This window comes from Rutilus rutilus (assembly GCF_951802725.1).
Source record: "Rutilus rutilus genome assembly, chromosome: 23".
Classification (NCBI taxonomy): domain Eukaryota; kingdom Metazoa; phylum Chordata; class Actinopteri; order Cypriniformes; family Leuciscidae; genus Rutilus; species Rutilus rutilus.
Window position 1 is genome coordinate 5,823,693 of NC_140233.1, and position 25,785 is coordinate 5,849,477.

Below are 25,785 nucleotides of genomic sequence, written 5' to 3' on the forward strand. Positions count from 1 at the left end.
GAAGACCCGATGGCAACGCTCACCCTCAGGTTCACAGGGTCTATGACATGAAGTGGCCACTAGGGGGGTGTGCTGCTCTGACACCGTGGAACATCAAGGCTGAACTTTGATGCATTACATCAACACTTCAGCAGAAAAACAGCTAGGCTATATAGGGCACAGCGTGATCAGACACTTATCAGCATGTGCAACACCACAAATCATAATTTGAAGACGCTATACTCTATAAATGTACTCTGTACTAATAGGACTTTTGGTAAGACTAGTCATTTCATCAATAATCCAATAACATTACATAATGCTTTGCAGATCAATGGTTCATAGTACTGTATATCCTATATAAAATTTTGAACAGCCTATGTATGACATGACCAGTGGTCCATTGAGTGGACTTCATTCAGATATCCTGTAGTTTTGAATGTTCATTCCAGAGAAGAACAGCTGAGAGTGAATCATCTCACTAAAATTAGCAGTTTGTTCAGCTTAGTTCTGTCCTCACTGTGCAATACATTTATTTATTTATTTTTGTGAAGATATTATGCAATTATGCACATCCTGAGCAGCACAGAAATTTGTTTTGGATGATTTGCTGACACCAACAGTTAAAAAAATAAAAAATAAAAATACACTAGGTTTCCTTTCTCTCCACGAAGGATTTTCTTTGACTTTTATTTGTTTTACTTCCATGAATTCTAATATATTTCCTTAATATATACTTATGCTTTTCATTTATTTAAAAAAAAAAAAAAATTGAATGTATGCTTACGTCAATCAATATACGTAACATGTTTATAAATATGTATTTTAATATTTTTAATAATATTTTCAATATCAATGCAGGCTAGTTAGTTTAAACCCCTTAATAATTTATAAAAATAGAAGAAAAAAAAAATCCAATCACGTTTACAATAAATATACGCATGTTTAATATAGGCTATTAATAAATGAAGACTTCAGATGCAAAAGCCTCTAAGTCCGTCCAACGTTTTTCTTTAATATTAACATTTTTTATCAGGCTCCTATGTTTCTACCTAAATGCCGACATTTCTGAATGGGCTGATGCTGGGATTTTTGAAGCCAAAGTATTTGATGAACGTATACTATGTGCGGAGAGCATTCACTCAATATTATTATCTCATTTTTGACATAGGTGGCTTTTAAAGGCTTTTGCATCGGATGTCTTCAAATGTATTTAATAAATATTTTATACATTTAATTTTTTTTTTTTTTTTAATAAATACGTTTCTCTATTGCATAACGTGAACTTGGAAGAGAGGAATTTGACCGCCTCTCTGTCCCCCCCGGAACACGTGACAATCGTGTGTAACTCGCGTCGCATGTCCCTGTTTTGGTTGCTAGGAGAGAGAGAGACGGTTCATGGCAACGCTTTATGCTGAACTCCACACACACACACACACACACACACACACACACACGAGAGAGAGAGAGAGAGAGGAAGAAACGCGAGAACGGCTTTGATCGTAGGAAAGAAACAGGCTACAGAAATCGAGTCCTAGCGCTTCTGGAAACTTTAATCATCTTGACATCTCCCAGAGGATTTTTGTCTGATTTAGGACCACGCAAACCGGAGTTACAGTTGGACATCATCGGTTCGGTTCACATTGCCGCCGGCCAGGTCACATCAGCGAGTGAACGAGACCGGGATCCACAGACCGGGCGGCCGGGACAAGAGCTGCGTGCGTCGGCAGAGAGAAGCTCAGCATCAGCCTTCACACAATCAAAACTGACAGACTGAAACTGAAAGTTTGTGACTGTAATGTGAGTCATTTGATGCTTTTAACAAACAATATATATTAAAATAAATAAATAAATAACTAAACTATGAAAACGGGACATAATATTGGCAGCTACTTTGACACTCATCTGTTAACTTCTGAGTTCACATTTCAGAGACAAAATTAAGCTTGATTCCTCTTACATTTATACTTATTTTTACAACTACTACTACTACTACTATTATTACTATTACTATTATTATCGTAATCTGTTTTATAGCATGTAATTCTAAAATATTTGAAGCAATCCACACACACACACACACACACACACACACACACTCAGAATGCCTCCTTGCTGGTGTCACTGCCGTGCTTGCTGACGTTGGAGCTCATTGTACTGGGACTGAGGGGAAGCCGCCTGTAGTCAGAGCACCATGTGTCGCTGTGCTGGCTCTGTCACTGCCGGGTCAATCCTACTGAGTGAAACTGACACGGGGAGGGGGGGCCAGCCCCACAGACCGCCTCACCCTCTTACCCCGTCCTGAAACACACTCTCGCCACACACACGGACAAACGCCGGGCTTAGCCGGCTGAGGGTATGGGCAACTCGTCCCGAAAAGAGGCCGAGGACGAAGGAGGAGAGGAAAAGGAGAAGAAGGTTAAAGAGAATGGAGATGAAGAAGAGGAGGAGGAGGAGGAAGAAGAAGAAGAGGAGGTCGTGGAGGACGAGGAGCTGCCTCTCGGAGTCGACGAGCTCTTGGCGAGCGGAGATCCCGTTTTGGACTTGAGCTACTACAAGTTTCGTCGACTTCCTCGTCAAGTCCTGGACCTGGAGTACCTGGAGAAGCTCTACGTCTGTGGAAACCGTCTCCGCGACGTCCCTAAGCGCATCACGCGGCTGCAGGGTTTGCGAACCCTGGCACTAGACTTCAATAAGATCGAAGACGTTCCCCTCTCTGTGTGCAAGCTGATCAATCTCACGTGTCTTTACCTGGGAAGCAACCGGCTGATGAGCCTCCCGCCGGAAGTGAGGAACTTGCAGAACTTGCGTTGCCTCTGGGTGGAGAGCAACTACTTCCAGCAATTCCCCAAGCAGTTGTACGACCTTCCCAATCTACGCTCCCTGCAGATTGGGGACAACCGTATGCGCACCCTTCCCTCGGACCTATGCCGTATGGAGGCCCTGAGAGGACTTTGGTTGTACGGAAACCGCTTTTCCGAGTTTCCGCGAGTGCTCCTCAAAATGGAGCAGCTGGAGATTCTGGACATGGACCGCAATAAGATATCAGAGTTCCCAAACTTGCATCATCTCCCTGCGCTGCGACTCTTCTCCTACGACCACAACCCTGTGAAGGAGCCTCCACGCGTAGGGAAGGAGGTGCTAATCGTCGGGGAGGGGGCTGAGGAGGTCTTGCAGGCTAGAGAGAGAAGGAAAGAGGCGAAAGAACGTGCCGAGAAAGAAGCAGAGGAGGCGGCGGCCGCTGCGGAGGCGGCTGCCAATCCAGTCATTCACGGGATACTCAAGAAACTCAGAATGAGCTCCGCCCTAAGCTTGGCAGTTGCTAAGGAGAAAGAAACAAATGGGTCGGTTCCATCAACAGCAGCGGATGAGGATGGACTACAAGATGACGAGAAAGGGGCGGAGCCTGAGAGACAAAGTGTGGCGTTTCATGAGGCAGAGCTTGGGTATGACGATGACGGATTGGAGTATGAAAGGGAGGAGCTAATCTACGAGGGGGAGGGGTATGAAGGCTACGAGGGGGCGGAGTTAGAGTATGAGCGAGCCGAAATGGATTATGAATATGAAGAGGAGGAGCAAGAACAAAATTGATACTTGCACCTCTTCAATGGGTCATGGTAGTCTACTTATTATGTCTGCAAACAGAAATGCAGTTTGTTTAAGCAGCCAGTTTTTGCAATTCTGTGGTGAAGATGCCTCACACTTCACTCATCTGAAGTATTACTGCAAGGGTTGCAGGTTCAATCCCTAGGATGAACTGGAGAGGAACTAATTGGGGCCCTGATAATGGCACTTAAGTTACCCCAGAATGCTTTATGGGGTAAAGAAAGCGATTGCAAGTCGCTCTAATAAAAAGCATCTGCTAACATTAACATAAACATTACATTGATGTTATTGATTGGAAAGTCGAAGGATATGTTGAGTTTTAAAAGAATAGTTCATCCAAAAATGAGTATTCTGCCATCATTTACTCATCCTTGTGTCCTTCAAAACCTGTATGACTTTCTTTCTTTTGTGAAAAACAAAAGAGGATATTTCACTTCCTCTCAATTTGGCAGAGTATCAGTAACACAGTTTCTCAAATACAGCTAAATATAGCAGCACTTAAGACCCCATGAATTAACTTTTTGCAAATACGCAACAGTTTTTTCCACACAAGTACAAGTGAGTGTTGCTATTATTAGAAGGCATTATTGCTGACCAGACCATTGCTGCAATCCTCAAACACAGGACTCTCTTCAATAATTACAGGGTTTAAGACTTGTGATTTGCAAAAATCAACTGTGAAGACCTGTGAAACTGCACAACTTGCGTCAAATCTACATTACTGTGTGCTGTGTATTTCTAATTAAGAGCAGGACTCAGATATTTTTGTTTGTGAGTGTGTGTAAGTGTGTCTGGAACTCTACCCTGACACGAGTGTACTGTTTATAAGAAACTTGATGCTGCAATTGCAGCGATGTGTGTTGGTGAAACCAAATATTCTCTTATTAAATAACCAATGAGTTTGTCAAACATGTTTCAATGATTCATGTCTAGTCGGACTCTGATGCCAACCCTGACTAGGACTGGGCAATTAAGCTATACTTTTTCAATATACTGTATATATATACACCCATGCTAAAGTTGACTAAAAAGAGGAATAAAAAATCATATTTTGGAAATTGAACTTAATACCTTAATTAAAAAAATTAGGAAAAATCCAACCTTTAAGGACACCAATTTTCTTTGTGAATGAATAATCGTAAATAAATAAATGTTCTTCCTTAAAATACATGGTGCATAAGTGAGTACACCCCTATGTTAAATTCCCATAGAGGCAGGCAGATTTTTATTTTTAAGTATTTTTTTTATTTTTTTTTTAGGATACTATGCATCCTGATAAAGTTCCCTTGGCCTTTGGAATTAAAATAGCCCCACATCATCACATAGCCTTCACCATACCTGGAGATTGGCATGGGGTACTTTCCATAAGATCATCTCTCAATGCAAATCAAACTAGCTTTTAGGCTAACTGAAATAAAACCATGCCAATCTCTAGTTATGGTGAAGGCTATGTGATGATGTGGGGCTATTTTAATTCCAAAGGCCAAGGGAACTTTATCAGGATGCATAGTATCCTAAAAAAAAATAAAAAAAAAATACTTAAAAATAAAAATCTGCCTGCCTCTATGGGAATTTAACATAGGGGTGTACTCACTTATGCACCATGTATTTTAAGGAAGAACATTTATTTATTTACGATACATTATTCATTCACAAAGAAAATTGGTGTCCTTAAAGGTTGGATTTTTCCAAATTTTTTAAATTAAGGCATTAAGTTCAATTTCCAAAATATGATTTTTTATTCCTCTTTTTAGTCAACTTTAGCATGGGTGTATTCACTTATGCATAGCACTGTATATATATGAAGAGTTCAGATGCAAAAGCCTCTAAGTGCCATCAGAAATTTTCTTCTAGAATGATCATTTTTATCAAGATCGTATATTTAAGTTCAATAATTTCACTTAAATGACAATTCATAGGTAATTTTCATTGCCATGTAAGTGAAATTACAAAACTTAAATATACGAGCTTGATAAAAATGATCATTCTAGAAGAAAATTTCAGATGGCACTTAGAGGCTTTTGCATCTGAACTCTTCATATATATATATATATATATATAGGCTATATATAAATATTACAATACTTGATTTTTCCAAAATAGATTCAAATGTTCAATGTCAACACTAAAACAAAGTAAAAATCTAGTTAAAATTAAACAGGGCATGTTTTCCAAATTAGGCAGGATTTTCGCAAAATGAAATTGTGATTAATAACAAAATTTAACATGTCAATTTTTACTAAAAACATAATATAATGCAAATTAATAATTGAGTAATTTTTTGGAAGTAGACTTTGGAATCGATTCATTGAAAGTGATTCAGAGAAATAGATCAAAATGAATAAAATCCAAGTGATGTTCACAATGTCACAAAAAAATGTATTAATTATTCACCAGGAAAAATCCCACGCTCAAGTTTTTAGAAGGCCAATTAAGTTTCTGAATTAAGTGAGTTTGCACTAAGAATCCTTGCTATCTGGCGGTGGAGCAGAGCTGACATGATCTGAGACAGATGGGAAGAGCTAGCCAAGCTATAGCACTAGCAGAAGTAAACGTTCTCTCTCTTCTTATGCTTGAAGGACTCGATGTGCGAAAGTCAGAGGAGGCGTGCAGACAGAAGAGAAACATCAGGGACAGAATAGTAGTGGGGGTGCGCTCCATAAAAGGCCTGGGTCGTTAGTCAGTGATGTTTTGGGAGAAAGACTGAGAGAGAGCAGCACTTAATGTGTAAATGATGAGGTCCCAGAACAAAGGCAGTAACAGATCCAGCAGGTTTGTGGGTTGGGTGATGGTATGAAAATGAAAATAGTGTTTAACACCAAATTAACACTGCAAGCGAGCTGTGTGACAATGCAAAGCAAAGTAGATCACTCCAACAAGGTCTCTTCACTGCAAGAAGATGTAGACAGTTTTATTGATCATGATGGGCAATCTCGGAGAGGATTTTCAAAAGAATAACAACTTCACAAAACTGCTGTTAAAATTCACAAAAATTCATCTTTTGTGTCATACTTTCTCAAAAATCTTTGTTCCAAAACACGCAAGTGAGAAAGAAGAATTAATAGAGGTCATCTGTGGAAATCACGGCCCTCTAATTTGCTTGTTCCTCATTTGTTCATTCTTTCCCCTCCGATACTCTATTCCAGTCACATCTGCCAACTCTCTTATTCTAGTCAAGAAGTGTGTTTTCATTGCTCTTTCCTCCTCCTTCCCCTTTTCTTCCTTCATCCATCATCGTGCTGTTTAAACTCTCTCTCCATCTCCTGTCGCTTCTCATCTCTCCCTGAAAGAGTGTCGTATCCCATCTGTTAAAATATTTACGTAACGCTATGAGCCTGTCATTATTGCTGCGAAAAATCTGAAACAAGTGTTTTGGCACAACCTGTGACGGGAAGTGGAGAAAACCGTGTCTCCGCCCAGAATCCACTCCAGAATCAACACAACCCATCACGGTATTAGCAAATGTGCATGGCTTAGGTGTCTTAAAAATCAGCCAGTTTTCAATTGGCAAAAACCTTTTTATCCAAATCGGCCAAGAAAGTATTTTATTGTGAGATCTCAGATGTAGGTCATATACTTTGAGCAAGGCAAGAGGACTCAAGGCTGGCAGATCAAAATAAAGGAATGTCTTTGCGAAGTGAAACTTGGCTGTTTCAAAGACACCTAAACCATTTGACGGGATGGGTTGTGTCGACTCTTTCAGCTGTGGAAGACATTGAACAGTTGATCAAAAAGTGATTTGACGTTTGCTGAAGTGTTGCAATTTTGGTACTTCAAGGTAAAAAAAGGCTCTGCCTTTCGTTAAAACTTACCATTTGAGGTAATGACTATCGGTATCCGTTTGTTTAGTTCAAGCCTCTACTTGTAACGATTGAGAATACTACTTCAACAGCCGTTTATGAGCACTATGTATTCATATCACACATTTAACTAGCTTTTAAGAAATTCACACTGTACACTTCAGTCCCCAGGCTCACGGCGTCCCAGACACCAATATTTTAATGATTCGAAAAAGATGAATCACTGTGTGGCGATCTGAGGTTTCAGTATAGAGATAAAAGTTAGGATCATTATTTTTCAGTAGTATGTACATTAGAACAGTTTGTTATTTGCTTTTGAGAGCATTTGGTCCTGGAAACAGATCCAATGTCAGTGGATTACAATTGCTCAAACTTTGGGTTGGTTGATTCGAACAAACCCTTAATCAAAAGTACACTTTTTTTTTTTGCTTAACTTGTGGTTCTATGTTTGTGTTACGAACATGATTGATACCTCAAAGTTGCTTGGCAGACAATAAAACCCCGAAACGATTTGAAAACAAAAAATGAACAATAGCACAGAACATGTCGTCTAATCTCTCATCTCAAAAGATTTGATTTCTTATTATATGACATCTTTAAAGGCATACTGTAAGTCTGGCTCAGAGATTTTGGCATAGCCGTTAGTCCTGGATTCTCAGGCGCCAAGTATCGAGTATCTGTGGAGCGGCGGAGAGCTCTGACACAGTCCAGGCCTGAGGAGAAGAACATAGTCTCTGTGCTTAATCATTTAGCAGCTTACTGCTAGTTTACGTTAACGCCATTCTCCCAAGGTCAGCCGCATAGCAAGCCGTGAATGAGCACCGGACTGCCTCTGCGGCGCTTGAAACTTCATACCCTTGTTACAGGCACTCGCAGTAATATCTCTGTCACAGCCAGATCTCAGCAGAAGTCATCCTGTGTCTGAAATGTAATCCGAGCCATTGTGACAGCGTGTCAGCACATGAGAGGAGGGGCCATCATGGTCCAGCGAGTAGGATTTTGCTCCTAAGTAGGGCATGTTTGCAAGTTGGTGGGTTTTGCACTGTAAGCCATTAAAAGTGGAGTTGCAAGGCTAGGAAACCGCAGTGTGAGAACTAGATTTTCAGATTTACTTAAGATTTTACACATTTAAAATGTGTGCGCTTATTGCCTGAATGATCTGGGTGGTTGCTAGGATGTTGCTATGTGGTTGTTACTGCATTGCTAAGGTGTTATACGTGGTTGCTGATAATTTACTCACCCCGATGTCATCCAAGATATCCATGTCTTTCTTTCTTCTGTCGAAAAGAAATTAAGGTTTTTGAGGAAAACATTCCAGGATTTTTCTCCATATAATGGACTTCAATGGCAACCAACGGTTTGAAGGTTCAAATGTACGTCTCAATGCAGCTTCAAAGTCTCTACACGATCCCAGTCGAGAAATAAGGGTCTTATCTAGCGAAACGATCTGTCATTTAAAAAAACAACGCATTGCGTCATCACGTTGGAAAGGTCACGCGTCACATCATCTATCTAAGTTATTTGTCTGTGTACTCCGGTTCAAAAAGGCAGGGAAGGGTGAAAAATGTCATCTCATTTTCTCCTTCAACTTCAAAATCGTCCGACATCTTTGTTTTAATTTATTATTATTATTAAAAAAAAATCCGTGACCTTTCCAACGTGATGACGTAATACATGGCGCATCTCAGAGATGGTACAAGACGGGCATTTGTGTTTTAAAAGTGTATATATATATTTTATTTTTAGAAAATGACCGATCGTTTCGCTAAATAAGACCCTTATTTCTCGACTGGGATCATGTAGAGACTTTGAAGCTGCATTGAGACGGACATTTGAACCTTCAAACCATTGGGTGCCATTGAAGTCCATTATATGGAGAAAAATCCTGGAATGTTTTCCTCAAAAACCTTAATTTCTTTTCGACTGAATAAAGAAAGACATGTATATCTTGGATGACAATCGGGGTGAGTAAATTATCAGCAAACATTTTTTTGAAAGTGAACTAATCCTTTAATGGCCCACCTTGAAGTCTATGATATTTTTTTGGTCTCTAGATATGAGTTTTGTTTCCCAACCATTTTATTTTCTACCATGCAAATTTGAGGTTTCCTCTACGTCCATACAGTGTAAATGGTGCAGCAAATGTCAATTACTGTTTAATACTAATATTTAGCGGTTTGTTCAAATCACTAAACTGAAGTATGAATGATAATAACTTTTTGAATTAAATTGACTGCTAATGCTTAAACAGCTCAATTTGCTGCCAAACAGCAACAGTCAAACAACTTACAACCACTTTAGTCACTTTTCAATGTTTACATTAAGCACAGGCTAAAAAGACCAATCCCTATTCTCCCTTTCTTATGAGGATTATTAAGGATAATGAACGGTCTGCCTGCGTGGGAGAGTGAACATTGGCCCAGAGATGAGAGAGAGAAGCTTACACACATGCAAACAACAACCTGAGCGGGGACCATAACTGTGCCCCATATGCCAGCAACTGAGCTTTCAGTTTGGTGCCACTCCTCTCTCAGCATGGCTAAGGGCTTGTGTACATAAGTCGTGCATACAGTACATGTGCGTATCGGGTGTATCTATCTCAATCTGCTGACCAGGTTTTTGCATATAACAAACATTCCTGTTCTTCTTGCAAAAAATCGGAAATAATTTTGTTGCTCATCACTTTTTAAAATGACTTGCTGTCAAAATGATTGCTGATTTTAATTATTCTCGGCTCAATGCATTCTAAAATCAGCTGGTTGCCAATGTGCTGCTATGCAGTTTTTAAGTGTTAAGAGTGTGTTTTAGCATATTGATATGTGGTTGTTCGTGTTCTAGGTGGTTGTTGCTTATAGGTCCAATCAAACGTGGAGCCCCTTTTCAATGTTTTATTGTCTTCCAGGGAAAAAAAATGGAAAATTTGATTGCTAAAATAATCTCCTCAGTGTTTTGACAGTCACTAAATTAAATACATATGTATTAGTATGAATAGTTTTAATGATGCTTATAAACACCTCTTAATCATAGCTGCCAACTTTTGAGTTTTGCTTGGAGTGAGATTTTTGTCGGGGGGGGGGGTGTTGTGATTGTCAAAACCTTTTAGTAACTAAACTGAATTTTATTAGGTTTAGTGACAACATGTTACAATGTTTACATGGTTCAATTTCTGGTAAGCTGCGCTTTTTTATTATTTCAATTCAATTATTGTGATTTGATTTAATATTGGATAAATATTAGGTAGGCTACACAAGATAGGCATTCTTTTTGCTCAAGAAAAAAACAACTCACCTAATGCTGTAAACATACAGAGAGCCCTATCAGCTGGCAGTATTATTTAAGGTTAAAAATAACACAAATTAAATATAATGCGTTTTTTTATTATAATAACAACTTTATTTAATGATATAAGTAAAAATATAATAAATATGCAATATAGTATACATATTTAGCAAAATACTCTATAGCTTTTTTCTAGCCAACTAAGGTGCTATAGCATATTATGGTCATAATGGCTTTCCTGAGGTAAATGTTATGTGACATAATTATTCTCCAGCTGTTTTATTGACCCCTTTGTTTGATTGATTGGTCGAAATTATGTATGAGGAATATAGCCTACATTTCGGTAAGTTGTACTGTATCTTTCAACAGTGCTCATTCGTGTTTATTTACTATTAGCTAGAGATGATCGGTTCACATGCCGCTAGGGATCTGTCGCGTCACATTTACAAGCGCCAAAACGGTATTTATTGTCTGAATTTCGTAATGAAAGTGATAGAATCCGAGAGCTGAGATTTTTTTTTATATCATAAGTAACCTGCTCTGTCTAGTCTCTCGGTCTCCGTGTCCTCTTTGCTTCGCGATTTTTCTGTGCGTGAGAAAATAGATGTGTGTCGTGAGAGCGTGTGAAAAGTGTCAATTGTGTGTGTCTCACGGTGAATGCGTGAGAGTTGGCAGCTATGTCTTAATATATAAGCAATATAATTTTGTCTGAAAATGTCAAGTAGAAATGATCAGGCTAAAACTGACAGTATTTCGTTTAAAGCAATATTTCAGATTTATTGTGAAGCCAGGGCATTATATCCACTAAGATTATACCTGTGTGAAAGAGAGAGACAGAGGATGTTATTAACAAGTGTTTAGCTGTACATGAATGACAGATGCACATGTGTTGATGTGTGTACCTATCCGTGTCTCGTCCACTGTATCCGCTCTCTCTGTGTCTCTGTATGCCTCCTCTCATGCAGTCTGATCTCTGCTGCTCCACTGATGATTTGTCGCAAAACCTGCAACATTTATAAGGATGAAAAGAAACCTTATTTAAAACAACCAGGACACACTCATACCCTCAGCATCCAATCAGAATACACTTGTCCCCCCCAGCAACCAATCAGAACACATTCATTCCCCCAGCAACCAATCAGAACACATTCATTCCCTCAGAAACCAATCAGAACACATTCATTCCCTCAGAAACCAATCAGAACACACTCATTCCCCAAGCAACCAATCAGAGCACACTCAACCCTCTGGTTTGAAAGAATAGTTCACAATTTCATGCAGTAGTTGCCGCTGTCTACAGGGCACAGACAGTCAGTTTAAATAAATGAGCAATCAGTTTTGCCAGTCAAGTACCAGGAACACACACAGAGACAGACATGACTCACTTGCTTTGGTAGTGTGTGAGGAAGTGTTGCGGGTCGGCTGGTGCCTGTGAGAGGCTTGTGATGTTGGGGGCGTTCAGGACGAATCCTGATGAGCCCTGTAGAATACAGAACAGACACAAAACCATTGTAGAAATCCCTCTCAAAGCGGCAGCAGCAGCACAACAAAATATATTCGATTTCCAATCATCTTTTGAGTGGATGACTATTGTTGTTGAGGTGAGACGTGTTATCTTTTTGAGTGCTTTTGTGACATTAAATCGGGACTGGCACATAACAGACTTCCAAACAGCTTGTCTAGAAGAACACATTTTGCTCAGTCTTTTTTTACTTGTTGTAAGACAAATTAATAGCTAATGTAATATAAAGGAACAGTGCATCCACCAACATAACTTACAGATTTTCATCTGTCATTCCAAACCTATAAGACTTTCTTTTCTCATATGTTAAGACAGAATGTTTACATTCTATAATAATAATAATGGTATAGTGTCCAGGGACTGTCAAGATCCCAAAAGGACAAACAGCATCATAAAAGTGGCCCATGTGACTCCAGCACCATGCTTAGCATTCCCACGCCTTTTAACCGATGGATTTCAATGATTTCACCATGAGATTTCCAGTCATTCAAAATTAACATAACTAGAAAAGAAATGTTTATTGCCTATAGATGAAACTTTCCATGATTTCAATTTTGAGATTCCCTGCTATGATACGACATGACTGTTGTTTGGTGACCTGATGTGGTATATATGAATGTACTCAAATATGGATAAGATTTGAAAGCTGCAGAGGAGGAAAAGATCGAAAGAAAGTAATATGGGTTTGAGTAAATGATGACAGAATTGACATTTCTAGGGTGAACTATTTCGTGCAAAGGTTCTTCATTAAAAAGTTCATTGGTTGTTCATTTAAATATATTTAAACAGTCATAGCCAAACAAATCTAGAGGGCTTAATATATTCGTTTTATTTACCGTCGGCCCAATGGACAATCTAGTTAGAGCAGGTCTAGTCTTCTGTCTGCCGTCCTCACGAAAGCCACCCTGCAGAGAGGCCTGTGTGGGCAGAACATACGAAACCCTCTCGGTCAGAGAACTTGATGTTGTCTTAATAGAATAATTTATCTAAAGAGTGAAAGAGAGGTACTCACTGAACCGGTCAGAGGTCTCTGGGTGTCTCTTGTATATCCAGTTTCTCGAAGTGCACGTGAGGCAAGTTTTGGTAATGCTTCACTGCCCTGGTACACACACACACACACATTAAATAGGCGTCAAACCTATTCAGCTGACGCACACTATAAAAATCACATGAATGTGTTGATGTTGATGGAGGGAGTAATAGCAGAGAATGAGAGAAACAGAGAGACCACCTGTAGGAAAGATCCGGGCAGGAAGTCTGTCCTCGTCACACTTTCCTGTATCCTGCGAGCGTCGTCCTGACAACAATCATCACCCAATCAAAGCAGAGAGTCAGTGTAACAATGGAAAAAGGATTTGATTATGTGACTCTCATGAATACCACATTAGGAATTATGGATGCGTGCAGTTAAAAAAACGTCTTGACAGTGACTTTGCCAACAGAATGATGAACTGACACACACACACACACACACACACACACACACACCATGTTAATGTGTTGAGGGAGGAAGGTGTTTGGCTGTAGATTGGTTCCCTCAGTGTATCCACTCTCTTCTATGGGTCCAACTAAAACACAAACACAGTGAGAGTCTGAAACACCTAGAATGCAACATCAAGAACTTCTGAATCTACGAAGAACCAAGTTAAGAAACTCATTTTTTAAAACCACACTACTAACCCAAAACTCTGAGGCGGTGAGGATTGTAAGTGCCTTTATATTCAGTCTGATGGGACGCTGCTCTCTGAGAGAGAGAGAGAGAGAGAGAGAGAGAGAGAGAGAGAGAGAGAGAGAGAGAGAGAGAGAGAGAGAGAGAGAGAGAGAGAGAGAGAGAGAGAGAGAGAAAGTCAGAACAATGAGGCCAGGGTGAAGTGACATGGCACGGTGCCCTTGAAACCTGCTGCGTTTCTATGTGTGTGTCTTTGGCTCTCACAGCTTTTGGCTGAGTTTGGAGCTGCAAATATCCACTCTCTCTGTGTCTGGACCCCGAGAAGGCCAAAGACTCCGTCCCGTCGGGCAGAGCCAGACACTGGTAATGACGCTTCGATTGAGACTCAAAACTGTCCAACAGTGAGAGACTAAGAAAGAAGAAAAAGGCAAAAAGTGTTTGTCTAAAAATGATTTAGTGAGGTGCAAAAAGGTTTTGGAGTGCATGTGCAATTTCACGCGCACACACACACATACACACACACGCACACACACACAATCTGGGCCATACCCAAACTGTGGATTATCATAGCGGTCCAGGCTGGAGCTGTAGTACAGAGCAGGACGGTGGTTGGCAAAGTAACCTGTCCCAAAATGATGGCCTAGACGTGGCTGGAATAACTCCTTACCTGGATAAAAGAGGACACGACTCACGACAGATTCAACATCTTGTATTCTACAGCACAAATAAATCTTAAAGGATATCTACAGTGGAACTAATGGGTTAACACAACACCGTTTTCAACTAAAAACGGAAAATCTTTATATGCGTTTTGGCCGTTTATTTACACGACAACAGCATTTTGGGGGCCTAAAACCGCAAACTCTTGAAAAAGGGTTTCAAAGTGCCATTTTCGAAAGCGATACCGTTATTGACCGTTATTGTAGGGTTAACAACAAAAACGAGAATTTGTGAAAACAGTTACGTCATTACGTGTTCAGTCTATAGGTGTGTAAGTGTTTCTTTACAAAGTGACATTGCCACCTACTGGCCTGGCATGAATAATACAGCGTTTTTAATCGCGGGATCGTTTTTATTTAGCAAAAAACACAAAGGAAAAATGTTTTGGTCTTTAATACATCGTTGTCGTTTGAACATGGGATGCACCAATATAGATATTTTGGCCAATAATTATTTTTATAACTGATATGTCAAATCTACACTAGAGTTTATAATTTAGGTTAAACTAAGGTATAATTTAGGTCACCAAAATGTTTTATTTTCTCACCCATGTCGTTCCAAACCGGTATGCTGTTTTTTCCTGTAGAATACAAATGTAGATGTTTTGAAGAATCAGAGCTTTTAATGCCATATATGTATCATAAAAGTAATGTGTATGACATAGACATTATTTATATTCACTGAGATAATTATTCACTTGGTCCAGGTTTGATGTTTAAGACTGTGATGTTTCCACAAAAAACAACATACAAGTCTGAAACTACGTAAAAGTGAGGAAAATAATAATTAAAATGTACTCAAACTATTCTAGCTCCGATCTAGAGTTGTTTTAAATAAGGAATCAAAACATTATAATGTGCGGTAGAAAAGATGGATGGCTGTTTATATTTCAAAATGTGGCATAGAAAAAGTCTATCGTTTCAAATTGGGAAAAATGTGACCTGATATAATCTGGCTTCAGAAGCAGTATAAACAGGCCAATATCCATAATCATATGTAAACACACAAAGTATAGTTAGACTGAATCTAAGGTTACTGTGTTGTGTGTTATCACCGTAAGACTGTCTGAAGGAGGTGCAGTATTGGTCGAGGCCAGTGTTAGTGGGACGCCCCTCTGGTCTGCCCGTCCCATGCGAAGGCTTGACAGTACCCAATGGTCCAACCATCTGTAACTCTGACTATAACCCAACACAATACACCACTGCACAAACACACTATGATAAATGTATGGTTGACACGTTGTCTTATTTTAAATACCATACTGGAAGAATTACTTTGATATAAACAAACATTTTCCAGTACAGTCTCTGACTTAAGTCACATTAACACTAACTTAAAACATTTACAATGTCTGGCTAAAGATTTCATCACCTTGAAAATTTACCATGGTTTTACAACAACAACAAAAACAACAAAAAATAAATAAATAAATATTGGGTTATTAGTTAAACCATGGTAACCACACATTAACCATAGCTTTGCAACACTAACCATTGTTAAACCATGGTATTTGTAGTAAAACATGGTTACTACACTTTTACTACAATAAAAGTAAACCATGATAAATTTTCGTAAGGATATCAACTGTTATTTACATCTTTATCTTAATGGCATCATTTAAATGCGCACTTGATGGGTATTATTTTAATCATGAAACAATAACTACTGATATTATAAATGTTTTTTGCATGATTTAAATAACTTAACACTTAATAAAACGGTTCGTCCGTTACCTGTCGCCCCTCCGTGAAGTAAACATACCTGTGCGTGCCGTCGCTCTTTTATCCTCGCGCTCGTTACCAGGTAACCGTCACCGGGACAATCACAGACGAGCTCGTCACGTGACACGTGTGTGACAAGACGCGGGAAGGTGAGGTAACGGCTTTACAGTACATTGCACTACTGTTTGTTCAACAGCAAGTTGCTTGAATAATATTCACATTCAATCTTCAGCTGGAGGAGATTAAAGGTAAGAGACAAACTCGAAAGCGGAAAGGGACACTTTCACGGCCTACGAATCCTCAGACAGACTCATCACCACATTAATATACCAAGCTATTATAGATACGCTAAAAAGCGTGCACAAATGTATTTTAAATTGTGTGCAGTATTCCCGAGAAGAGAAGTTTTGAATAGGATACTCCTAGTTCACAAAATTTTAATAAGAATGATAATTAATTAATCTCAGAAACTTCATTGCGAGTTTAAATGAATTAAAAACAAGACTTGCTTTCTGCTTCTAACATAGGCCTACTTAATAACTGCTTTAATATTTTTCTTGCCTTTTGAGAATTTACCTGACATATCGAACATTATTGGATATTATCCAGCGTCACTTTAACAGATGATTTATATATTATTTGCTTCATCAGCACAGATCTTGGTGACTGTCTGTGGATGTATGTGACCACATGGTGGCGCTGTTGTGCTGTTCAAATAAAGCACTGGACTGCCATCTGCAGTCTTGTCACTTCATGCCCTTTGTTTCACATCATCATGTTCTATGTCCCATGATGCACATATGTCTTTATGAAATATTCACTGTGTTGAAAGTGTGCTTATTATTATCAGGTCCCAGACATACTTAACTCTGTGCAGTCTGAGTGGCCTTGTCCGTGTCACAGCTGAGGTTATTTGCATAATCACCACGTGAGTATGGCAATAACACGTCATGACATTAACATTACTCTCGGCTCTGGAAAGATAAAGTCAAATCCATCATTACGGCAGCTATCAGCACGTTCCCGCTGTCCTCCTGTCTCCCACATTAATTCTCTCTCACCTTCACTGAGAGGGCGTCGTCGCTCCCATCTCCCAGCGAACGAAGGCAAAACATTGCTCCTGCAGGGTGGCCTGTCGCTCTCCCGGGCGTTTATTGAGCGGTGCATGTAGGCATGACTGCCCTTGCGAATAACGCCAACGTTGGGTTTGCTCAAGCGGCACGGTGATGTGTCCGTGACCGAAAAACTGTCTCCTTTCTGCAGTCAAGGTAAGTGTTTACCTGCCGGAAGTGATCTTAAGCCCTAATCTACACCTTTAAACTCCAATGCATTTCTGAGTTGACCCAGAATCTTGTCCCCCCTTCAGGGTGGTGACCAGCATAACCACTTCAAAAACAGCTTTGCAAAACACTTGCTGGTTGTTTGTCAGGGCTAAATGTGACGTCTCCTGCAAGCTCAGAGTTGGGTTCTTGGCATGAAGTGCCATGTACAATTTCTAATCTATATAAACTTAACATGAAAGGTGTTCTCAACTCATTTTAGGCCCGCAATGTGATGCATTTCAAAGTAAAAAATAAGATGTTCCACTCCATACCAGGGTTGCATTGGTTAACTATTGGTTAAAATCCCCCTGTAGTCAAAAATTGTATCCCTTAAAACTCATCTTTGATTACCAATTTAAAACTTTTTTCCCTTAAAATAGCTTGAATGCAACTACACCCTTGTCTCGTTTAGTATACGCAGTTCTATGAATATGCAAATGAGCCCCGCCTCCACTCACTCACTCAGCTCAGAGATCCACTCGTTGACGATCACACGTTGATCTGATTGGTTACAAGGTAGTTTGTGACGTCAGAAACACCAGCGATTTCTGAGACTGTCTTTGGTTCACTGCAGTTTTAAGGAGAAAATACTCAGCAATGCTGTTGACTTATGAATTTACACATGGTTTGTCTTAAAGCGCATTAAAAACACCACATAGACACATAAACAACATTAAAAGCTGGATTTTCACCACAGAGGGACTTTAATTCAGTGATTTTTAATTATTATTAAGAATTACAAAGTGCACAACAAGACTAGTATTAGGAAAAGCATATACATTTTGATTTCATGTTGACTTTAAGTAAACAACCTTTATCTAATTCTTGTGTAATTATAAGGATGCATACTAATTAATATGATCTAATATTATTTGAGAGACTATATAAAATATAGGTACTATACGGTTATCCAGACCACACGTGACCACAACCGCTCTTGGTTGGTCGTAACCCCAGTGACGGGTAGGTTCAGGGGTGGGGTTGGGGTAGGTGTGGTGTGGTCCGGATAACCGTATAGTACCAAAATATATGTACTTTTAAGAATTGATTTGTTTTATCGCAGGACCATTCAAGTGCAAAAAGCTAAAAAGTGATTAAATATAACATAAAATATATGCTTTCCCTACAGTACATTCATATTACTGTACTTTTAATCTCATAAATGTTCCTGGACATGTTATTTGTCAACTGTCCAGCTGTATTTACAGACAAGGCAAGTGCTTTGAATTTGCAGCCTCATGCTAATTTGGCTGTCAGTCATATCCGATAAAGTGTCGAGTGCTGGCAGAATGTCACACTCAGACCTGGACAGGAACATTGTGTTCCAATCACTGACCCGGAAGCCATTTACCTTTAACTTGGCTTAGCTGATCTCCTTAGTAAAGACTGGCACGGGTGATTGACATCTGCCACAAATGACCACTGCAAGAATCTGTCTTTGACATTTTCAACTAAGAAAAAAACGATGGGATGTAAAAACAGCACCTCAGGATTAGCAAGATTATTTTCCCTCCTCAGGCCCAACACACTCACTCTGTTCCAAAACCTACCGAGATGCCTACAGCGTCAGCATTTTAAGGCGTCATAAGCGTGCAAAGACCTTTCCAAATGTGCCTAATTTTAGCCAAAGACAGAACAGCATGTATCCTTTGTGGAGAAGACAATACCAGGATGCATTACAATTGTATTATATTGCAATTCAATACTGAATAAAAATGTCACCATTATCTTAGCAACAATTACTGTAATCAATTGCCAAATCTCCCATGTGGAGCACTGTATTTTGTGACGCACAGAGTTGATGCTTAAAGGGACACTCCACTTTTTTTGGAAATAGGCTCATTTTACAACTCCCCCAGAGTTAAACAGTTGAGTTTTACCGTTTTCGAATCCATTCAGCCGATCTCCGGGTCTGGCGGTACCACTTTTAGCATAGCTTAGCATAGATCATTGAATCGGACAAGACCATTAGCATCTCTCTCAAAAAAATGACCAAAGAGTTTTGATATTTTTCCTATTTAAAACTTGACTCTTCTGTAGTTACATCGTTTACTAAGACCGACGGAAATTGAAAAGGTGCGATTTTCTAAGCTGATATGGCTAGGAACTATACTCTCATTCCTGCGTAATAATCAAGAACTTTGCTGCCGTACCATGAGTCCAGCAGGCGTAATGATATGACGCAGCGCCTGAAAATAGTCCCCAGCTCAGTAACTTCCAACGTGACCGGGACTAAGTTTGTCTAACCTATTAGACCTATTTTCAGGCGCTGCGTCATATCATCACTCCTGCTGGACTCATGGTACGGCAGCAAAGTTTCTTGATTATTACGCAGGAATGAGAGTATAGTTCCTAGCCATATCAGCCTAGAAAATCACAACTTTTCATTTTCCGTCGGTCTTAGTAAACGATGTAACAACAGAAGAGTCAAGTTTTAAATAGGAAAAATATTGAAACTCTTTGGTCATTTTTTTGAGAGAGATGCTAATGGTCATGTCTGATTCATTGATCTATGCTAAGCTATGCTAAAAGTGGTACCGCCAGACCCGGAGATCGGCTGAATGGATTCGAAAACAGTAAAACTCAACTGTTTAACTCTGGGGGAGTTGTAAAATGAGCCTATTTCCCAAAAAAGTGGAGTATCCCTTTAAGGCCCCATCCACACTACTGCGTTTTCGTTTAAAAACTGAGACCTTTTGCTACGTTTGCACCTCCCGTCCAGACTAAAACGGCACAAACGGAAACCCAAAACGGAGAAGTTTAGAAAAACTGCCTACCCGTTTTTCGTTTTTGAATCTCCGGAGGGCGTTTTAGTGAAGACGGGTCAAACCGGAGGACTTTAGAAACGATGACGTAGTAGAGGCTCACGCTCGGCTCTATGATTAGGTGTCATCAGTCATGGCGTATATCTTTGCTAGCAGCTGTTGTGCAAGTAAATTCTGCATTCTACAATGCTATAACTGCCTACATGCGCCGGAGGCAAGCTATTATTCGAGCGATCTGTGACAATCCCCGTGTGCAGCGGTGGTATCGACCGTAGCGTCGGTTTTGGGTTAACCCGGGAAGAACCAGCGCATGGTGGGATAATTTTATGAATGAAGTTGTGAAGGGGTGGATTGGAATCCACTGCTGCTTCAATGTATATGTAATGAGTGATTATAATCAAGGTATTAATCAATATTTTTCCTTCTAAATATCAAATGAGTTGAATGACTTCTCTGGAGATTTTACTTTGTTATAGAAGTAACCAGTGTGATCACTGAAATGTTCTTTCATGTATTCTTTAATGTCAGTATTTGATATCTGAATGCAGCTTGCTTATTTAGCCCGGCTTCTAGAAATGAAATAGGGACATGTTTTGTGTTCGAGAAAGGTCTTCAACGTGTTAAAACACATAGGGGTCATTGAAGCCAATAGTTTAAAGGACCATTTCTCAGTTAAAGCCTATATTTTCCATTTAGACTAAAGTGTAGCTCTCCTGAGAGAAAGAACGCATTATCTTGATGTTTTGAGACGAGACTCCTGTTTATAGTTCGAGCCTGGCCAAATCTAACCTTGGATAAGCTGTGTGTCGGTGTGAGTGTTAGTCTTCTTGGTTACAGGTTAAGGAACAAGCGGCATTATTGGAGATTGACTGAGTTGTTGTTCGGGACATGCTAGCGCCCAGAAACCCAAATCGGCGACCTGGAAGGTCACGACGTGCCTAACTTCAGGGTCTGAGTGTCAGCTGCATAATCTATGGAGATATGCTTCAGTTTATCTGTATATGTGTGGAAAATTACTATGTTTATCAATTTCTTAGCCAATAAGAATCATTCAACCTGTAAGCAATGACGTAGCTTAGACCTTGGAAATGGTAGTGATCTTGTGATCTTGTAACTGTAAGCGAGGCGGCCTACGAACTCCTGTGTGAGTCTTGAAGCTGAACTTCTGCTGATGAAACTGCAAACTATCTTCAGTAAAACTTTTCTTCAGTTTTTTATAATTCTGACTCCGTGTCTTCTTTCAAAACATCTAGTCCTTGGATCCTGAACTGTTAACCCCTAACAGTTGTGTTTACACCAGCACGCGCATGCCCAGTGTTGGTGAATGGTCACGTGATCTGCGTTTTCAGTCGTTTTAATGTGGACAGAGATCAATTCTAATACGCAGCTAAAACGCTGGTGTGGACGGAGATCGTATTCGTTTTAATTCTCCGTTTCTAAACTAAAACGCAGTAGTGTGGACGGGGCCTAAGGCTACGTCTACATTAATCCGGATAGAGCGCATAGACGCTCCACACTAGCGTTTCCCAAGAGTTTCTCATCCACACTGAAACGTCGGAAAATGCTAAATTCACCTTAGAGCGCATATGCGTAAACCCTCATAAAAGCTCAGAGATGATACAAACAGAACAAGACATAATCACGCAATTCTTCTGGCAGGATCATTTTATTTAGCAAAATATCACCATTCACTGATCGCTCTCACTCACCGTTATATGTTTGGTCTAAAAGAAAATGCAACTGCTCTCATGTATTGAAATGCGAGTGAATCTTCTGTCTTCTTTGCAGGACTGTGATATGAAGAGAGTGCAAAGTAACATATTTTAGCAACTGTGTGAAAGTGAATAGCACGTAACAGGCACTATATCGGTATAAACATGAATATCTATGGATTCAATATGAGTCACATGACTAAACTTACGTCAATACCTTCGTTTTCACAGTCCACACTACAACGTGAAAACAGCAAATGATTCCTCTTTGGAGAGCGTTTTCAAAAAGCTTCGTTTTCGTTGCTAAAAACGCCGTCTCAGTGCAGAAGGAACGCCGAAACGGAGAGAGAAAAAGATGCGTTTTCAAACGAAAACGTATGTGTGTGGACAAGGCCTAAGAAGAGCACTTCACATCAATCACTTACGAGTTTCCATGCCAGTTGGAGGCTGTCAAAAGATACCCATGTAGGCATTTCACTAGGTTTTGGATCAGAGCCACTGCATCAAAATATCACCATTTCCCAGCCGCAACCACAGAGGTTTGGTTTTGTGATTACAGCTGGCAGTAGACTCTAAACTTTTACCCAGAAGCTACGTCTCTAATGGAACCGTTCTGTCTTTCACAAAACCCAGAATTTGACACCGCTCATCTCACAGTTGGCGGTCTAGAATTGAGATGCCCTTTCCAACGTCTGTCTGCACCCCTTCGGCAACAGCAAATGAGGTCAAACGTAGCTCCTCTTCAAGGAAAAGTGATCGGCATCTTTTGCATAGGTACAATGTAGAATTATACAGAAAGATGAAGAATTGGGGTTATTCTTTACACCGAACAGCCCTTGTGTGTTCATATTTTGGCTGAATTTAAAGTTCATTTAAAGTCCAAGGTCCATTTAATGCTTTTTTTTTTTTTTTTTACAATGTTAAAAACCCATTCCACATATTTCACCCTCAAATCAGCACAGAAGAAAGTCTGTATACTCCTTTTTGAGCCGAACCTTGAGCATGAAATAACACAATTTTAAAGATGAAAGAAATAATTGATGGCACCAAATTATCGTCAGGGCTCAAAAGTAATATTTTCATACCTTTAGCTGTAAATGTGTGCTCTGATCTCTTCATTTCGGGGACATTTTTGTTCTTTTTTTTGTATGCAGATCTGTCATGGTAGATCAATCATACTTGGTCCCAGCAAGCAATTTTGCATTTAAAAGACGTCTAATAGCCGTCCAAATACAGCCCTGATGTCTAGGCTAAAACAAGGCAAAATTTGGGCTGTCAGTGAAAATGTAATAGATGTCTAACCATAGCCTAAGAATAGACTATAGTCTTCAGTTAGATAACATGTCAAAGAAATGAAACCAAACACCTTGTAATCTCTGTTGGTTTACACGATGGAATATCACACATCTCGCGAGTTATTTTGGCTAAACCAACGTGTAACCAAATTCAAGTTTATTTTGGCTAGAAGTGTGTTACTCATAGCCGGACTATATCGTGTCTATAGTTAACCGTGACTTGCTGGCGTCTGTTTATCGTGCTCGTCTTTCTCAAATATGCTTTTTCACCTGCAAAAGCTCTTTCTTAAACATATTCAGCAGTGACATGCTATACTAATTATTAGCATGTACTGAATACAAGTTTATGATCTTGTATTAATTAAGATTTTTTAACGTTCACCCAAATTTGAAAATTCTGTCATCATTTACTCATCCTCATGTCATTCCAACACCTCAATGACCTTCTTTCGTCTGTGGATCACAAAAGGAGACATTTTGATAAATGTTCATGTTGTTGTCGATACAACGTAAGCATATAGTGATTGTGACCTGCTCCAAAAAGGGGCGAAAACGCAGTAAAAGCAGTTTGTCCAGATTCTCCAGTCATTTAATCGCTTTGTGTGATGAAGAGGCTGAAGTTTAAGTTGTTATACACCAGGAAATCATCCCCTCCGCTGTGGCTCTCGAATCTCAAATTGCATATATTCAGACTCGAGGCCTTTGCACACTTCGCATCCGAAATTTTCGCACGTTAAAAAATAAATACGCTTATTTAAATCACGCTTGCACACTGCCTCCGAAACTTTCGTCCGGCATAAAAAAAAATTCGGATCAGGTTCGATTTTCAGCGTTTTTCGAGCCACCGAATCACGAATATGACTCGAATACGATACGATTCACGAAAATTTCGGACTCAGTGTACAAGGACCTTTATGGTTTGGTGCTTGATCATGTGATGTGAAAACATTACTGACAATCAGCATGGCACCTCATCATGTGGGATATTTGAATATCAAAATTTCAAAAAATAAATAAACAAAGTGATGACAGACATTTTCTTTAGGGGTGAATTGTTCATTTGAAAAAAAAAAACATGGCTGTTAAAATAGCATTGAACATATCAAAATATATACCAACTACTCATTTTATGTCTTTGTTTCGAAATACATTTTTCCTCACCCATTTCTCGAGTCCCTTCTCTTCATCTCTGGAGTGTATTTCAGCACCTTTTCTCTTCTCTCGATTGCTTTACATTCATTTTCACACTCACTTCTCATGCTTCCTTTATTTTCTCACCCTGTCTCCCCCTTTCTTTCTCTGTCAGATCTCTCTCTCTCTCCATCTGTCCTGGGGGCTGCGGGTACTTTCAGTGTGTGTCTGGACTCCCTGTTTCCAGGAAATATCATGTCAAAGCAAATAATGCTTGCGTCCTTCCCAGCACATAAGACAGATGGAGAGAGGAAGCAAGACCGAGAGAAACACAAAAAGGCTTGGCTGTGGTGTTCACAAAGACGCCTTTATTCAGAAGCCACAGAGAGGAAGAAGATTAAAGAGGAAGAGGACGCTTACATATACAGCAGACATAGTGGATTGAACTCGGACATGTAATACGGAAACTAATAAAAGGCATGTAAACAAAGTCCCGGTTCTCTTTATTTGAAATATAGATGAAAAAAGAATAAATTCTAGATGAAAAATTAAGCCTAAAAAACTTGCATGAAAATGTAAAATATTGCCTAGGCAAGAACTGAAATAAAGTCAAGCTCAAGCTGAACTAAAACCGAAATAAAAAAAGTTAAATAGAAATATTAAAAACAAAAAGCACATTACTAAATTACTAAAACCTATATTTATGTGCAAAGATGGTGACTTTCATAAGACCAGAAAGTTATCTTATTGAACTTATGTCATGAGTCTCTTTAATAAAAAAAATATCTATATATTTAATAAAAAAATAAAATAAATCAGAATCACTAGATTTATTTGCACTATTATTTGCATTATGCTGAGTATTCGGGGGGTGGGGTGCATAACGTCACAAAAACAACATCAGAATGAGATTGTCGCTCTTCATAATCAAACTGTACAAACCATATTTAGCATTTCAAACAACACTCATTTGTGAACGTAGCCATAGAAAACAGTCGGTGGAAACTGGGGAGACAGACGGGATGAGAGAGAGAGAGGTGTGGGATAGAGGTGTGGAGGGAGTGTGTCTAATATTAGTCCGCTGTGATGTCATGATGGAGCTCCAGCCGTGCGGGGGGGTTTGGATGTGTGTTGCGACTCAAAGAGAGTCGAGAGCTCAGGATCCTGAACACTGTGTGCAGATTCTTTATTCACTCCAGGATGTACTTTAGCCTCCCGCTCTATTTATAACCCCTTCTCCGACTCTCCTGCCCCTCTTCTTTCT

General features: G+C 39.5%; 2 protein-coding genes across 5 annotated transcripts; one reads left to right on the forward strand and one right to left on the reverse strand.

The window, feature by feature from the left end:
• The first annotated feature begins 1,207 nt into the window (after positions 1-1,207).
• Positions 1,208-4,565, forward strand: lrrc10b (leucine rich repeat containing 10B). The gene has a single exon (XM_084397120.1). The coding sequence runs from the start codon at positions 2,338-2,340 to the stop codon at positions 3,568-3,570; it is 1,233 nt and encodes a 410-aa protein (XP_084253246.1). The 5' UTR covers positions 1,208-2,337; the 3' UTR covers positions 3,571-4,565.
• A 6,785-nt stretch (positions 4,566-11,350) lies between these two features.
• Positions 11,351-16,328, reverse strand: saxo4 (stabilizer of axonemal microtubules 4). 4 transcript variants are annotated; one of them, XM_084396316.1, is made up of 13 exons: positions 16,309-16,328; positions 15,630-15,776; positions 15,123-15,155; positions 14,405-14,522; positions 14,120-14,264; positions 13,867-13,930; positions 13,675-13,754; positions 13,418-13,483; positions 13,199-13,285; positions 13,023-13,103; positions 12,050-12,144; positions 11,567-11,668; positions 11,351-11,480 (listed from the first exon to the last, which is right to left on the reverse strand). In XM_084396316.1, the coding sequence occupies exons 2-13, from the start codon at positions 15,739-15,741 to the stop codon at positions 11,441-11,443; spliced, it is 1,023 nt and encodes a 340-aa protein (XP_084252442.1). In that variant the 5' UTR covers positions 15,742-15,776; positions 16,309-16,328; the 3' UTR covers positions 11,351-11,440. The 4 variants fall into 4 exon arrangements, with proteins under 4 accessions (XP_084252442.1, XP_084252443.1, XP_084252444.1 ...); XM_084396317.1 differs by having other exon boundaries at positions 15,630-15,753; positions 16,309-16,322; XM_084396318.1 differs by lacking the exon at positions 15,123-15,155.
• Positions 16,329-25,785: the final 9,457 nt, after the last annotated feature.